Source organism: Acipenser ruthenus, chromosome 19, assembly GCF_902713425.1.
Source record: "Acipenser ruthenus chromosome 19, fAciRut3.2 maternal haplotype, whole genome shotgun sequence".
NCBI classification, from domain to species: Eukaryota; Metazoa; Chordata; class Actinopteri; order Acipenseriformes; family Acipenseridae; genus Acipenser; species Acipenser ruthenus.
In genome coordinates this window covers 2,701,568-2,715,140 of record NC_081207.1, presented here as the reverse complement: position 1 = coordinate 2,715,140, position 13,573 = coordinate 2,701,568, and the positions used below count along the sequence as shown (strand labels likewise).

At 39.5% G+C, this 13,573-nt stretch overlaps 1 protein-coding gene across 9 annotated transcripts in view; it reads left to right on the top strand.

The window, feature by feature from the left end:
* Positions 1–380: 380 nt before the first annotated feature.
* Positions 381–13,573, top strand: part of LOC117424507 (rho GTPase-activating protein 44-like) — a 53,023-nt gene continuing 39,830 nt past the window's right edge. For 8 of the 9 annotated variants that reach the window (XM_034040891.3, XM_058992348.1, XM_034040887.3 and 5 more), the window contains exon 1: positions 381–679. In XM_034040891.3, coding sequence (XP_033896782.2) covers positions 627–679 — 53 coding nt within the window. In that variant the 5' untranslated portion in view covers positions 381–626. Of the gene's footprint in view, positions 680–11,397; positions 11,517–13,573 lie in introns of those variants that run through there. The other variant, XM_058992344.1, reaches the window with a different exon arrangement.

The window sequence follows — 13,573 nt, the reverse complement described above, 5'->3', positions numbered from 1 at the left end:
GTTTTGTAAGTGCTAGAGGATCAGTCTTGCCCAAAATTACAATGCGAAAAAAGAAATTATAATGAAAAGTTCAAATGCGCAATTATGAAGGGAGCAGTGAAAATGGTATTAAAGTGTAGGATATGGAAACTTAAAAAGACGACCCTATACTTTGTATGGCTATTACTTCTGCACGCAATCCACAATATATAGATCGCATTTTTAGCTTTTTAGGGAGGCGGAACTGTGAATGTCAATATGCTGTATTTTGATAGTGAAATGGTGTTGCCAGTGGGTTTAAAAAGGTCAATTTTAAATGCAATTCTGGGTGACGGCCTTTTTCAAACAACTACAACTCCCAGCATGCTCCAGGGCAGCTGCGTCTGCGTGTTTTCAGCTGTCATTCTGCCCAGAGAGGCGAAGCTGGTCCAGCATCTCCAGACAGGGGAGAGGAAAAGGGACAGAAAATGAAATGAAATTATCTATTTCCCTTTATTCTCAATGTGTTTCCAATTGCAATGAAGGACAGAGCTTGTCACTCTGAGGATTTTATTACCGCTTGCCGATGAGTCATTGCTGTTTCTCATTGAGAAATGCCGTTTGTGGTTCTCTAAATGGTCTTAACGCAGATAAAAAATATATAAACGATGAAGAAGCAATTTAATCGAATGCGACAGCTCGCCAACCAAACAGTGGGCAGGTAAGAAAAAAAAATGTATATTTGACACATATTCTAAACATTCGTATAAACCTGCCTTATAGCCTATACCAAGTTTTGCAGGATATGGTGGACAGAAAGGGTTGTGGTGCACATTTGTGAGCCTGTTCTTGAAGAATACCCTAATTTATGATAAATGCAATGTGTTTTTTTTCACACGCAATAAGCACATATTTCGACGTGCTGCGTGTTGTTGCTAATAGTAAATGCATCTGTAGTAGGAAGCAGTACAGCGTAAATATGCCACATTACGGTATGGGACGCAACTGTGTAGCTGAAATGTTCCAATGGAATTTGTTTTAGAGAAAAGTAAAATGGGGGGTAATAGCACACTTTACAAACAATGCAACAGTCGTACAGTATTGGTAATTATAGTGCCCTATATGTATTTGATTGGGGGAGGCTTGGGAGTAATATTTTTAAAGCCGCATTAACATCGGATGTAAGTTGATATTCCCATGAAGCGCGTAAGGTGAAAATATAGGGACGATATCGCGGTATTTAATATCCAATGCTGTTTTTTGTTTTTACTGCTGCAGGGGCAAGTCGACTGACAGACTATTTGTTACCAGGTAGCAGTACAGTTCTATGCACTGCACTGTTGCAGAGTCGGGATGAGTGCTCGCAATACTGCTGGGAAGATATATTGACGCTGCCGATGGTGATAGTCAGCATTTTGTCTTGACTTTACAAATGTCGTGTGCGCTTCAGTTCTCGTTAAAGATCATAAATATGAACCATTTAGGTAAATGCATAATCATGGCAAATGCTGTCTGCGGTTGCAAATTGCCGATACGATTTCCTCCTATCAAACATGATTTGTATGGCACCTGACATGCACCGCATTCTAATTAATAAACATTAGCACAGCAGTATGTAAGTGATTTACCTGTTACGTGATTGAAAAATGATTGTTCATGGCCGATTTGCACTACTCCCTTTTTCTATAGCAGAATGCAATACATCACGGCATCGTGTAACGCTAGTGGGAGGCCTTAACCCCCCCCCCCCCCCCCAGGATAAATAGACCTTTTTCTTTATAATGGAAGCTGTTTTTATTTCACCTCTGCCCTTTTGATAATTTATCCCATATGTTCTTTTCTTTACCCTTTGTATTCGGTGACCTCGGCCTTCAAGAAGCGTTACAATGCGTTTTGTGTGGGTTGTCTTGATGCTGGTAATCAGAGGCGCTCCTTGGCATGACCAGGGCGAATCCTGACTGGCAAACATTGGACACACACGCTTGCTACACTGGCAGTGTTACAGTTTTACAGGCACATAATGCATTGTATCAGTTTCCCAAGTGCCAGTTCAGTGTTTCCTATTATCTCTTGTCCTGGAAGGGGATAGGCGTGTGCTTACAGTATTGTAGATTTTGCTAATGTATACAAAACCAGAAAAATGACATTCCTTTGCACAGTGCTGCAGGAGACTGGAGTATCAAATGGCATGTGAAGGAATATATTCTGTGATATTCTCATTAGACACAGGTTACCTGTGTACACCTAGTAGATGCAGTAGCTCATTTTTACAGTTACTGTGTAAGAAAAAAGAAAGCTAGCTCTTTTCAGTTCTGGCCAGTGTGGGTTGTGACTGAAAGTGAATCTTTGTGCAGTATAATAAAACTTCATTTTGCTTTCAGAGGTGCCCTGGATGGGGAGTTCAAGTTAAACGTCGGACACTGACAGTTTCAGTCCTACAGCATTCCATGAGAGCAGGCTCAGTCAGTTTGGTCCAGCACCTCTTAATTGAATCTCTTCATTCCTTACAACATTTCAAAGAATTGGGTGTAATCTAAAGCTTTGTTTCTGTATTCTAGCCTGCGTTTGAAAAGTTTTGGCTCCTGCATCTTTAAATATTCCAGGGCCCCTTCTGTTTTTGCTGCATATGTAAAATGTCCAGGGAATAAAGCCTTTAGCTGGTCTTACTGCTGCCCAATTATGTCACATCTATAACATCCAAGGACTTTTCCATCAGCTAAAAAAACTGCAGGCATGTGATCTGAATGTAGATCTGACCTGAGCATAAAACAGGTGTTTGCATGACTTAATTAGATTGAATTACACTAAGCGTTGCTGTATTTTGTTTTTCATGGAGAGAACAGGCAGTGAACTGTGTTACTGATTACTGACTTCTAAACATAATGGAAATCATGACTGATTTCACTGTTAATATTAACAAAACATTTTCTTTATTACATTACACATTATTATCCACATTTAGTTACGATTGCAGTGTATTGCATCAGTATGTGTGGACTTAACGGCCCTGAATATCAAAGCTTTTCCGATTGTCGGGGAGGGCTTTTGTCCTTTCTGACTGTTTTTCATGTTCCGAGCAAAAATCTAAAATGGCCAGGAAGGATAAGAACAGTCGCAAAACCCCAATTCCAACAATATGAGTGATGTTATGCAAATGTGGGTACCTAATTAACATACTCCCAGTGCAAAAATCAAAAGGGTGGATGTGGTCCGATTGAGTGTTTTCCGTTTAAAATGGGTTCAAAGAGTCCTAAGGAGGTGGGAACATATTTCAAACAGGCTCCATGCTAAAATAAATTCCGGTATGGAATCTAGATGACGGCAAAAGTATACCGTATGGATTGTATCGTCAAAGAGCCATCTGTTTGGACCTCACAGAAGAGCAAGTGCTACGAGTATATGGATAAAGCTACGATATTGTATTTATGTGATGAACTTAAAGAGGATTTAGGTCATTTTTTGCCAGTATCACTCACAGCTTTGTCATTCTTTGCCACCGGTTGTTTATATGACCCTATTATACACTTGTGTTATTAATTTTCATAAAGTGCAACCGGGTTCATGAAACTATAATTGAATTAAAACATATTATTATTATTATTATTATTATTATTATAATAATAATAATAATAATAATAATAATAATAATAATAATAATAATAATAATAATAATAATAATAACAACAGAACATACATTTACAAAATTAGATTAAAATGACCTCTCTAACTTTACTTTTTACTTTCCTGATGTGCTTGTTTATTGTTTACTTCTTTCTCCATATCTCCTGAAACACATGCTTGTTTTGTTTTTCTCTGCCTTTTCTACCTTGCAATCTCACCTGGCCATTGACTGAAATCCTGAAATGATGTAAAAACTGTCATTGGCATCCTTAACATATAGGTTTCTCCTCATTTAAATGCTGAATAGTTCCCCCACTTCCCCCACTTTCCCCACTTTAATGTTGGAAAACAGCAGAAAAGTGTTTCCGTTTTTTTGATGGAAACAATGTTCGGTATAAAAGAGTTGGGTTAAAACAGACGGAGACAGCGAGTTTCGGACTGTCGAAAGACAGTTTTGATATTCAGGGCCAATATTCCAGCACATCAATCACAGTACCTTCATTAGATCTAAAAATTAATATTTTTTATTGATTCCCCTACCCCCAGAAGATTTAAAGTCAATACTAAAAAAATATATCAATAATATTACAATAATCGGGAACTGATTTTCAGCACTGGTATAATCCAAGGGACCTAGGCGTCTTGGAACAGCACAAACAGCTTTCAAGGATTTGATTTCCACTGGGAGCCAGGGAGTGACATCCCAATTAAAAGGGGTCCTTTTTGCTCTTACAGCACTATCAGAACCGAATTGCCAATGATCTGTGGCTGCAGCTCTCCTGGTTCATACCCTACAGCCCTTGCAGGGCTTTGTTTAAATTTCCTGGAGAGACATTTTGTATTGTTCAAAGATACAATTTGTTCTGCATGCAGACCTTTTGTAGGCAGTGAAGCTGAAGCCATTGAATCTGAATACTGAACATGCTGCATATCTGAGTGACATAAATAAATACTACTTTCTCAGCTGTGGGCAGAATGAAGGTTTACAAAATAAATAAACCAAAACAATTGGCCAAAGCTGAAAAAAAAATGTATACAGCACGATTACTAGGACACAATTAAATCTAAATGCTATCTAAACTTTAGTTACCATGCTCTAGTTACTGTAAAAGCAAGGGATTAATAATGTAAACTGGCAGCCGTGGGTCCCAAAGCAAATTTCCTGTGCAAGAACATCCATGTGTTCAGTAGTTGCCTAACCTGTTTCACGGGGACTGTAATTACTGAACTAAAATGAATTTAGCAGGTGGGTGTCACTTGCATTATGCTGAAGTAATTTCAATTTTAATTACAATTACACTAAAAAGTAACAAACAACTACCCACATTAACATATTGTTATCTAAACAACCAAGCAGTAATCACAGGTACAGATACAGAAACATACTATCTAACTTTTTTTTTTTTCAAACATATGGGGACACCAAAAGTGGATGAAAATGCAAGAATAATGGTCGAATAACAAATAGATGCGGAACTGAACTGTCATCGATCAATTATATGGTATAATTACAATTACAATTACACAGGTGTGTCCAGGTTCAGTTACAATTACGATTCTATTCTAACTGCTATTAATTATGAATTGCACAATTGAAACCAGTTCTGCTGCCCGCTTTAACATTTTACAATTCAGAGCTGTTTTCTTTTCACTTACAAATACAGTGAAGCAAATAGTGTCACAGACTAGCTTCGCTTAGCCATTGTGTTTCTACCCCTGTGCTGAGGTCACAGCATAACACAGGGTGTGTCTGTTAAAAAGTTTAACTCGTACACAGACGGTGGCCACAGCCAACACGTTTGTCTACTTTCATTTCTGAAAGTTTTCCCTCAGACGTGAGCAAACATGAAGATGTTTGGCATCAAACCTGCTTCATCTTGACAAACAGCTGCAAAGGAGGAGAAAAGGGGAAAGACACACAGTAGACACAGAGCTATCTCAGTATTGCAGCTCACTGTGCTGTCATTGCTGTTTCTAAAAGGAAGCCACCTTTTTAAGAAAGGGAAACGCTGTTTCCAGGAAAAAAAAAGACGGAAATGTTGTTTTTAGCCGGTTCAGCAAAAGGAAGACGGGAAATGTGTTTGCTGATAGGGGCTGTGCATCACAGGGGGTGGATGAACATCAAGATTTTCTGTAGAACTGTAATAGATTCCCTGAACTTTTCAAGCTCCTTATTGATTGCTGTGGTTGAATACATAAAATTGATGAAACCCCTGGGGCTAAACATAGTAAGATCTGCTATTTATGAACACACACACTCTCAGTTATTGTTTATTGTTTATTTCATAAAGAGTGATTCTGTCTTGTAAACCTGTGATTACTGGTCCTGTACATAATAATAAAGGAACCATACTGTATACCTTCACAAACAGGCTGCAAATAAGACTCTTTAAATGAAACTCAATGAATACTTACCCATGGGGAGAGACCTCTAGGTCAGGACTATTGAAATGGCATTTAGTTCAGGAGCACACCTGTGGTATTGCTTTAGTATGCATCATTCTATGTGTGCGCGTGCGTGTGCATCAATGACATGATGCAGGCCTTGTTTGAACGTTCCAATTTATATCCTACCTTCAACCCTGCGTGACCCATGGGAGGGTCCTGAGCTGTATATCAACCCTGGTTATCCCTGGACCGTAATTTATCTTCCTGGTCAGTAAAAACACTTTGCAGTTTCCACTGACTGTTGATTGGGTTTCATTGCACACTGAGACCAGCTGCTTCTGTTTGCACTTGAATAGCAAGGGAAAGCAAGTGCCCATTGAAAAAACTAATCCAGATACCAGGATTACAGTACCGCAGTGTGTCGTGCAGTTGAATAATTCTGTTTTAACATGAAGTAGAAGAGTTTGTAAATGCAAGTCAAAGCATGGGCATCGCAGGGCAGATTTCCCTGCCAAGGATAATGGCATTTACCTCTAGGTATGCATCGCAAAAACACCGTCTGCAATCAGTGGATACTGTCTTAGAATTCCCAACCCCTGTTAAAATGCATACCTTCTGTATAAAATGTAATACAAAACGACATTCTTAATACAATACCCCATATTAAATGTTGTGTCTATTTCTTTAATGAAAGTAGAAGCAATCGGAGATACATAGTAAACGCAGTAATCTTGCATTTAGTGATGCTTGTTTCACATACTGGGTTTATAAACTGTGTGCGTTTGAATGAATGATTTGCTGGTCAGTTTTTTAATAGCTCTTACGGTATTGAATATGGCTTCACTAATTGGGGAGTAACAATGTGAGTGAGGACAGCTCTGGGAAGCTAACCAGTTATCCTGTGTTGCCAGTGCTTTCTGGGTTCATCCCATTCCTGTTAAATGTGCAGAATCAATTACAAAATGACTGACTGTGCACTGACTTGCAGCCATGCACTGACTGTGACTATGAGAAAGCCGGCTCCAATGTAAAGTCCTGGGGCTGGAATGGTGCTCCTCTACACGGGGTTCTCTGCCTGAACCACACATGTATGTAGTGCAGTAACAGACATTGAGAAGGCAAGAAGGGGTTCAGTTGGCAGGTGTTTTCTGCTGTTTCTTGCAATTGACCATGTTATTTCAGGTGTTTCAAATGTTCTGCTACCCTCACATAATGAGTCAAATAAAATGCTTATCTAAATGTAATGTGTGAAATAATAATAATAATAATAATAATAATAATAATAATAATAATAATAATAATACATACTAAGTAAGTATGCATAAAAGGATATAAAGTGTTAAAAATTGCCGCTCTTTCTGCTTAATATAATATTATGCTGTGGTTTTATAATAGTTTCCGTATCCTTGTCTGCGGGTCTTGTTTGGAATTTCTGGCCGGATGTTTAGGGTTACTGTCTTAACCCTTCCTCAGCTCGGAGGTGGAAATTTCCAGCAGTCCAGTGCAGACGTCCGCTGTGGTGCACAGTAAATCATCATGATTGGTTTGTAATGATATTAACTGCTCAAGCAGTCAAGATGAGGTTAGGTACAGATTACCTACAAAATCAACAACTTATACTTTTCTTGATACATTGTCAAGACATGTGTGTCTGTTACGCTTTAAAATCAGCAACGGTTTGGTTTCATTGAGAGGAGATGTTGAGTGAGGAAAGAGAGCAGCTGAATCTTTGAGAAAAGGCCAGTGCTGTCAGCCTGACAGTCCCCTCTCTACCGGAAGCCACAGGTGGGGGTGGGGTAGCAGAGGAAAGGAAGCACGCTTAAATAGAAGGCAAGCCACTGCCCCTTCCGGAAGACTACATGAATGCAACCAAGGCAACAAGCCCAGGAGAGTGATGTCATAAAGGTTACAGAGCAGCAGCAGGGGGAAAGGAACGACAGTAATTCTTCCAGGTGGGAAATCATTAGCTCTGCAATGGTTGTAAAAATGCCATGCATGTTAATGTTTGCTCTTTCATTTTCCATTCCTCCTCTGATAGCGATGTGCTCTGAATTGCACTTGAGATGCGCTCAGCAAATGTCTGGCCATTACAGTCAGGTTAAGAAGTGAAAGCGATATTCGCTCTGGAAAAGTTGATCATTTGTGGCAGGGGATTGGTTATTATAACTACTGAGGCGTGATGTTATGATTTGTTGCTCTGCAGTGTATCCTGCTGCCCAAGCACCTGCAGGAACACAGATACATCACAGCTGTATGGATGCCACATCTTATTCTTGTTTGAAATATTCCAGCATCTTTTGTTCAGAACCACACATTTTCTTTTTACTGATGCAAGTGAGAACTATGAGCAGGCAAGCAAGAAGAAAAAAAGCCAGGGCCACTGGAATCTATGTTTGTTATGTCATTTTGACTGGGGGAGGGCGAGGGAGAGAAAGAGAGGAGCGGGGGTGAGGGTATAGATAAATACACATTTCTGCGGTGGTATATTCATAAAGGAAGGTAACCAAGCATCTTTCGTAATTGCTGAAATGTTTGTGTGGGCATGTCAAGGGTACATTTTCTAATGTAATTGCCCTGCTTTGCAGAGCAGAATCGGCATAAAACATGTTAAGTGTGAAATGGAGGATACGTGACAGGCCTGAGAGGGCAATTCAGAAATATTCCATGAGTGTGGAAAGCTTGTGATGCCACTCATGTAATGAGATTATTCCTGGGATGAGCCAGCATCGCTTCATGAGGTTTTCATTGAGAATCTATCAATTAACGGAGTCCAATTGCCGCTCTAGCAACTGCTCTAGATTAAAAGCAGGGGGTTCATTTTAATGAATGCAGTCTGTGATCCACTTTTTTTTTTAAATTAATAGATTTTTTTTATATTATTATTATTATTATTATTATTATTATTTGTTTTTTTTTTACCAGATCTCCAGGCAGGGTTATTTTTGTGCTGCACAGTTGTAAATCTGTAAATCACTGTAGTGACTGTAAATCACACGCAGTGACAGTTAGTTGTCATCTCATGAGATTAGAACTGGATTTGTCAATGAAGGAAGTTTTTACGCATGCTTCTACCATGCTCATACTATGCATTAATCGCTTTCCAACCATATCATGTCACCGTGCCAGTTCTTTACTATGCTTTACGGTGCTTTGCAATGCTTCTACCACAGTATACCAGTAGACAAGTAGACTTTTGTAAGAGATCACCGCAGTGCTGTAGAGTGAACTTTGCAATAAAGGAGTCTTATAGAAACTAAATATATTGCATTTGTTCTTCTGCGTCTATCTATCTATCTGGCGTCTTGTGTACTCTGTGTTGAATCAAATACAGTTGTCGCCCATTTGCAGATATTTGACATTAAATTCAGATTTGCAATTTTTTTTATCTTTTTCAATCAGTTGTTAGGTTTATTGAAATATGCAGGGAGTCTGGTCCCAGGTACAGGACAAACAGAATACTCGTTCTTACAATTGTTGCATGACATTATATACCCATCTGTATAGATGGTCCACCTCCTCTTTCTGTGACACTTAACCAATAGAAAAGGTACAACACATTATTCTGTTACCATATATTTAATGTTGTGTGTGTGTGTGTGTGTCTGTGTGTTAATCTAGTGTGATGACCTCTGAACTCAGTGCATTCTTCAGACCCCTGGTGGTGCCCCAAAAGGTCCATACATCTAGTTTTTGTCATCTTCCTTGTTCATATCTCTCCGTTTTGCCTGAGACCCTTTGAGTCTACTGGCATTATCTCTTATTCTCCCTGAGAACCTTTGGGTCCAACGGCAGTCCCTGGGAGCCTTTTAGCTCCTTTATGCTTTGTATTCCAAAAGTCTTAGAGCCTGGCCCCTTCTGGTCCACAGCATTGTTATCTTGTTAGCTTGCAGTCAATGTTGGACAAGAAGCTTGTAGACGCTACTTACTCACCATCCTTTTTTTTGTAAGTTACATCAATCGTGCACTCTTATCTTTCATGGTATTTCAGTGTGGCTCTGTCACACAATGAAAGCGTCACTATACCTGTAGCCTCAAGAAAGCTTAGGTTACCCGAGGAAAGTGTGGCTCCGGAAGCAGAAACCGGAACACAAACGCTAGAGAGCCCTCATCATCTGCTGCTTTGTTTGGAGAGCAAGGTCTGTTGAGAAAGAAGCTCACTAGCACACCAAGGCAGCGTGTTAATTTTTAATGCCAAGTAAACATGAAGGCTTTGTTTTCATATGGAGCGCACGCGTTACTGATGAGATGAGCTGGGACACAGCGGATCATTACAGTAGCTGAGATACCAACCCCTTTGTCCGAAGCCACTCATAACCCCCCTTCAACATACACACACACACACAGAATTAGGGGGAAATAACACCCCCAGAATGCTTTGTAGATAATCCCTTACTATTGCTACCAGCATAGTACCCCTTGACTAATGTCCTAGTGATGTCACCATTTAACATGCAGAATTTTGATGTTCTGTTTGTGTCATTTTTTGTTTTTTAACAGCAGCATAACATGTAAATAGAAAAAGCACTTCTTTTGCATGGCACCTTTAGATATATAATTATATACAAGGGTGTCATTCCCATGTCTGCAGTGCAATCTGTCAAATAAGAAGAATTTGCTATGCTGTAAGAATTGCATTTGGAGTGCTTGTCCTTCCAGGGCACTTGTTCCCTTGTGGCTTCCAGTTCCCTTGTGGCAATTTCCAATGCTGTTATAAAGGTGAAAGATGAATTTCGAGAGCTAGGATTTTATTTTTATTTTCATGTGACACAAAGCAATGTCCAGGAGGAATTGTGACTGAAGTGTGTGCGGATCCTTGAGGCTCTTTCAGAATCGCAGTCAGTCATGTGGAATGGGAATCGGAGACTGAAAAGATCAAAAATGTTATTTCCTTTCCTGTCCCTTTTGATGCATAGCTGCATCAGATGTCAACTTCAACACTCTCAGTTCCGCTATGCATGAGGCCAGAATTATCCACAAGTGGTGGTGCATATCTTTTGTGACGGAGATAGTGACAGAACCTGTGAAATATATAAATGGATGGATGGATGGATGTCACGCTATCTTATATTAAGCTTTATCTTGAGCACAACTCAGCACAGGTTTAGAATTATGGTGTATGACTTTTTTTTCCCCTGGGCTTGTAGCACTTGTAAGACTGAGCTATTGAAGACTGATGGATCAATTGAATTGATCAAAACAGTGGCAGATCCAAATATCACCTCAGTGATTCGATGATTAGGAATATATGGGTATATCAAGGTTTTTAAAATCAGACAAGTTTTTAAAAGTGTTTTTTTCTTTTCTTTTAATCCTCAATTTCCAGATATACAGGCAAAAAAAAAAGAAAGATAAAGCCCCAGGCGTACTCAGTGCCTCAGTCGCCATACAGTCCTGGTCAACATGCAGCCAACTGAATTGATAAAAAAGGCCATTAACTCCATTGTTAAATGCCTTTGAAGGGGTCAGCATGTGTTGAAAAGATCGCTGCTTGACAGAGGGAGAAAAAATGACATGTTTCTGAAACCTTTACAGCATCTTGCAAGTAGCAGGTCAGTACGGTTTTATAACCCCAGTGAGTTGCTGTCTTGCTGTGGATAAATCATAGCCACTTTGTCATTCATTGTAGAATGGTAATGCAGTAGCCGGTGTGCAGAAACAAAAATGTGATACTGTGATGAATTAAGGATTGATGGCTCTAAACAGGTGTAGAGCAAGCAGCAACCTGGCAGGGTTGCCCCCTTGTACTATATGTTGCCATGGAAGAAGAAATATGCTTAGTCTGTCCATGAGTATCCATTAACTATCTAGAGGATTCCATGCGTTTTAAAACCTGCATACAAAAATACAAAATTCTCCAAAGTCTTTGATATATATATATATTTTTTTATTTCTTGGAGAACTTTACCTTCTCTGCATCACTCTTCACTCTTCACTCTGTCCTAAAGCGGGGGCGGGCTCTCGTCCCCCCACATATATAATGTGGTTTGTGGTTGCGAAACTAAAACTATAACATTTGAGTGCTTGAAACAATGGATGTTGACACTAAACGATCAACTGATAGAAATAAATCACAAACGTGTAAAAGCAGAGAATTTGGCATGCGTGGAATTCCCCCAGGTGTATCCATTGCAACACTGGTTTGTCTTGTTATGTGCTGCTAAGTTTGTTTTGTTATGTGGTTCATCTAAGATGAACTCAGGAACAGCATAGAGATGTCATCAGTCAGTATCACCATTCCACTCAGTTTAAACTCATGGTTTTTTCTTTTCTTTTTTTTTTTTTTTATATATATATAAAAGGGCCAGGGTTAGGCTAAAAAATAGATACAAGCTAAGAAAACCCTCTTTAACAGTTGAAAACGGTTTCACAAAATCAGTCCTGACTTAGGAACATTTTATTATTATTTGTTTATTTATTATTATTTGTTTATTTAGCAGACGCCTTTATCCAAGGCGACTTACAGAGTCTAGGGTGTGTGAACTATGCACCAGCTGCAGAGTCACTTACAATTACGTCTCACCCGAAAGACGGAGCACAAGGAGGTTAAGTGACTTGCTCGGGTTCACACAATGAGTCAGTGGCTGAGGTGGGATTTGAACCGGGGACCTCCTAGTTACAAGCCCTTTTCTTTAACCACTGGACCACACAGCCTCCGTTTCAAACAGAGCAGTAACAGAGCAGTAACAGAGGATCTTGAGTTCTTCCCTTTACTCTAGTCGCTGAGGTCTTATTTTTATTTTCTTTGAACCTGGTCCAAGCGCATTCAAACAGATGGAAGTGTAATCTGGGGCTTAGCTTTTGTGGGTCTGAAACCTGACCATTCCTGACGTTCGAGCCATTGCAGCGTTCCGAGCTGTGTGTTTGGAAGGCTTGGGGACACCTTCTGTCAACCGGGTTTGAAACTCACACAAGCCCACATCTGAGTTTCAGAACCTCCCTGGTTTAGATGTATTGTTGAAATGACCAGGTGCCAGGAGTGATCAATCAGGCCCCTGGACATACTGCTCTGTATTACTGTAACTCATCACAGCATGAAGAAGTCACATCTGGGTCTGTAGGGTTAGTAACAGAACTAGAAACATAGAACAACTCCTGATCTTTTTACAAATATACAGTACTTGATGAAAGCTAGTTCTGAAACCCATGTACAAGCTATCAATTTAGATTTCAAAACAGAGAGCTAGTTATTTACTACCAAACTTGTCATTAGCACTTTTTTTCTAAAAGTACAAAAAAATAAATATATAATTCTAAAACGAATAAGAAATAAGTCTAAGCACCTAAATGAAAGTTTTTTATTTTTTTATTTATTTTTTTGGTTCGGTAACTTTGCTGGGTGAGTTTTTCCTTTCTGAAAAAGTTGACGCTTGGGAGAAAGAGCTTAACAGCTGTGTTGGCATGGAAGAGCGTTCACTGTATAACATGAATTTAATGTCTCGGAACATGTCTGCTTACATTAGTAAAGTCATTTAAGATATCTCTTTTCGAATGTTTTTCTTTCCAGGGCCTCCACTCTGAGCTCTGTACAGTGTCTGGGTCTTTCTTGCAGGTCTTGTGCCGTTCTTAACAAAGCTGCAGCCCAGTTTACAGGCCTTTTTTTCTCTCT